The sequence below is a fragment of a genome, unplaced genomic scaffold (assembly GCF_019419815.1).
Source record: "Pyrus x bretschneideri cultivar Hongxiangsu unplaced genomic scaffold, Pyrus_bretschneideri_v1 Contig43, whole genome shotgun sequence".
Taxonomy (NCBI): domain Eukaryota; kingdom Viridiplantae; phylum Streptophyta; class Magnoliopsida; order Rosales; family Rosaceae; genus Pyrus; species Pyrus x bretschneideri.
In genome coordinates this window covers 1,046,137-1,050,111 of record NW_025999757.1, presented here as the reverse complement: position 1 = coordinate 1,050,111, position 3,975 = coordinate 1,046,137, and the positions used below count along the sequence as shown (strand labels likewise).

Genomic DNA, 3,975 nt, shown 5'->3' with positions numbered 1-3,975 from the left:
GGTTTGTCCGTACACTCGAAGGAAGAAGAAGAAAGAAAGAAGGGAGCTCGGGGGAGAGAGAGAGAGACAGGGAAAGACAGTGAGAGGGATAGGGACAGTGTATGTGTGTGTGTGTGGTCCAACTCTGGCCAACACCACACAAAACAACCAAAAACATAACGAAAACAAACTAGGGGCAAAATAGTCTTTTCACACGTACGTTTCCAATAATTCCGGGACGGGATGTCACAATAAATATAAATATACTAATTGTAACATTTTTAACATTAAATAAATATATTTTGAAATAAAAAATATTTAATTGTTGAAATAATTAATGATGCTATTAATATCAAGGACCTTGATCAAAAAATGAAAATGAATAAGGTTTTAATCAAAGGAGTAGCAAAAGGAAGGATGTGAACCTAATTTCTCCTTATATGAATCTGGATTTTATATTAAATGAATAGTGCGATAATTAATTGAAAATATAAAATGACCAACCAGAGTACTAATTTCTTTTGCAATCCATCCTTTTCCTTAGATCATTTGGTAGAGTATGCATCACGACAATTTGCTTGTATATACAGTATGCCTTGTGTAATCAATTAGTTCATACTTTCTAACAACTAAAAAATGTGAAAAACAGTCAAAACGTATTATTTTTGAGAAAATTTCCCTCTGACTTATGTGTTAGGGAAAGAATCTCGTGTGCGTCAATTATCCACGTTTACAATTTATAACTATAGGGCGCTTAAAAATTGTACGTAGTCTTGGTCGACAGTCAAATTTAGTGCAATGAGAATTAGGTATGATCTAATATGTTTTGGGGAATTAAGATTAGAAAAAATAGTTTTTCTAGACACGTTGATGTAACTTGGTGCAATTATATGGAATCTAGGTGTTGATGTAGTTGCCCAGCAAAAGTTTCAGAGGCTTTTATTTTGAAAATGTAAATTTGAATGCCTTAACAATAGATCACACGATAATTACCATAAATTATATTTATCCAATCATATGGATTGTTGCTTGCAGACATACATATTACAATAATCTTGGAACTTTTGAAGACGTCCCAAAAATTTACTTTTTCAATTGTTCACTCACATTATACACTATAAGAAAATTTGTAAAACACAAAAACATGCACTTGTTGTAGAAAGTAGAAACTCCTTTGCCCAATTGTTTAGGCAACAACTTTCTTTCGTTCTGAGGATCATTGCTTATTTATAGAAATCGTATGACTAGATTTTCAAAGAGAGATTATCTTATCCCCAAATCAGAGGGTCATGCTAGTTGCAAACACGATTTAAAGAAAACCCTTTTCTTTGCAGCATTGGATTGCTTCATCATACATGTCATCAAGTCCATGCTTAAACCTAAATCCAGAACTCAAGAGCTTTTTTGATGAGAGGCAAGGCCTTTTGTAACCTTCAATGCCCTTCAACAAACTGTAGGTCAAGCAAGAGGAAATGTGAAAAATATATAGACAGTTTAATTGCTATATACAATGAGATTAAAATGACAGAGACTGATTTATCGAGCATGTAATAATAATATTAGAAAGAAACTACTCACTCAGTTGTGGGAATGCGAAAACCCGGGTATTTTGCAGAAAGAAATTGGGACATTTCATCTATGGTTATCTGATTTGATGAACAAATGTACCTCCCTTTGGCATTAGGGTTTTCAAAAAGAAATATATGGGCACTAACCAAATCATCTACATGTACCATATTTTGCCTCATAAGATGTTTGTAGTGATCTTGATTTCCTGCATACATTAAATAATATGTACAAGGAGAAAATATAGGTTAGTTTGGGTAGCGATTTTGACACAGCTCCCAGTTTAGTTTCTGCCAACTGAAGTGCCAAAGTTTAAATGTGGCTTGTCAAAATAGCTAAGTACCCATGAGTTTTAGGAAACTGTTTTCAGAAAGCAAGCTTAATTTTGATTCACAAAACATGTTACTCAATACATACCTAGAATCATGGATAGCGACAAATACACTGAGGCAGGGAGAGTTTTGCAGAGAAACCCACCAACAACTAATGGAGGAAGTAAAGTCACAAGTTCCAGTTCATTTTCTTCTGCAAATTTTAGAGCTATTTGTTCTGTCTTGGTCTTGGCAGCCACATATGAAGTCCCAAATAATTTGAGAGACCTATGGTATTCAATGTCGCTCCATGTACTTTCATCCACCGAGTCACGGCCATTGTCACTGTAAACGGCAGCTGCTGCACTAGAAGTGTACACAACCCTCTTCACAGTCTTGGAGTTTAGGCATGCTTTCAATATTCCTAGGGCTCCTTGGACAGATTTTTTCGTCACCGAATCTTCGTCAAGTTCTTTGTCAGGCATTGGGTGAGCAACATGGAAAACCCCAATGCATCCTTCAATTGCTGCATTGAAACTGTCAGGCTGGTTCAGATCTGCATTGAAGATGTGAAGATTCTCCGATGCTCTTGGCAGGCTTGTGAGGAAGCTGATGTCTACCTTGCATTCTAGGGCCAATATGCAAACATCAAAGGATGTTATTTACCACATCAAAACAAATTCCCAAAATTTAGGATCCTGAATTATGTGATGCGGATGAGTTTGAAAGTTTGAACGTAAACAACTAATTGACAAGACAAAAGATTCTAAAACCACATAAACACAAAAATCAATAATAAGGCAACACATAGAGAATCTACAACAGAAAAGAAATGATACAAAAGACATCATCCATCTATAATATAATTTAAGAAAATAGACTTTTTATTTTCAAACTCTTTTTGAAAATGCCAATGATGTCCTCAATTTACTAATTTTGCTCCTATTCCACAAATTTTCAAGGATATATGTGTCAAACAATAAAATCAAATATGAAAGTTTTTTTTTTTTTTTTAAATTCATTCTCATGTTTATAGGGTTCCATTTAACAAAAAAGTTTGTGACAACATATGCTGTCAACAAAATTATGTTGCACACCCCCACCCCCACCCCCCCCCCCCCCCTCTCTCCCTTCTTCCATAATTCAGTTGGGGTGCCCTAGTGATTATATGTTGGGTTCGCTCTTGAGTTCGAACCATGAGCTATATATCATAATTTCGACTCTTTTTCTCACTTACACTCGCCACATAAACAAGCGAAATGACTCTTATTTAGGCTTATATTCTGGATTAGCTGCCAACTTTTGTATCTGGTTTTTATATTCTGAACCTCAATCATTTTCAACAAGTAAGAAACTTACGTGTTAGGTCCAAGTTATTTGGTAACTAAAACTTACAAAAAAACTTGGCGAATCTAGTAATAAGTATAATTCTTTTGCTTGGGGAGGAAATTAAAGATCCAGTGAGATGAATTGGTACGTGTACGTAGTTTACCTGGGTCAGGTCTGACAGTTGCTCGAACGGTATAACCATGTTGCAGAAGCCGCATAACTAGCCATGAAGCAACAAATCCAGTTCCACCTGTTACACAAACTGGACCAGCCTTCTCCATACTCTCCTCTTGCAGACTCAATTGCTTTACACAAAAGTCTGCCTTATTACTTGAGTTCATTTGAAAGCTCCATTTGTATGCAGGCAGTTATATGCTTATGAAAATGCCGCATATATTACAAATTATTCTTTGCAGAAAATTGTTCTGCTATAGAAGACAAGCACACAGTAGGGGACAGAAGACCGCTCAACATCTGCGACATCACCTAGGGCCGATTCCCAACTCGGAGGATCTAACTCACTATTGGAGGGCGGCCAATGGGCTTGGCACTTTTTCGGTTGTGGGTGGGCTTTGGTACATAATAGTGAATAGTCCGTGGTCAACTGGGGGTTTACTTTCCCATTTGGTAAACTAAGGCAAGGGCGACCAAAAAAAAAAAACCCAAGGCATTGGTCCTATCTAGATTTGCCTCTGGTTGTGAACTTTTTTTTTTTTTTTTTTTTTGAATAGGGTGGGAGTTCAAACTTGGAATGTCTTTCAATATTGAAGAGAGAAATACTACTAAATTA

General features: G+C 36.1%; 1 protein-coding gene across 1 annotated transcript; it reads right to left on the bottom strand.

Moving 5' to 3' along the window:
- Positions 1 to 968: 968 nt before the first annotated feature.
- Positions 969 to 3,531, bottom strand: LOC103930494 (vestitone reductase-like). The gene is made up of 4 exons (XM_009339836.2): positions 3,349 to 3,531; positions 1,963 to 2,484; positions 1,558 to 1,753; positions 969 to 1,430 (listed from the first exon to the last, which is right to left on the bottom strand). Exons 1-4 carry the CDS (start codon positions 3,524 to 3,526, stop codon positions 1,289 to 1,291), a joined length of 1,038 nt encoding a protein of 345 aa, XP_009338111.2. The 5' UTR covers positions 3,527 to 3,531; the 3' UTR covers positions 969 to 1,288.
- Positions 3,532 to 3,975: the final 444 nt, after the last annotated feature.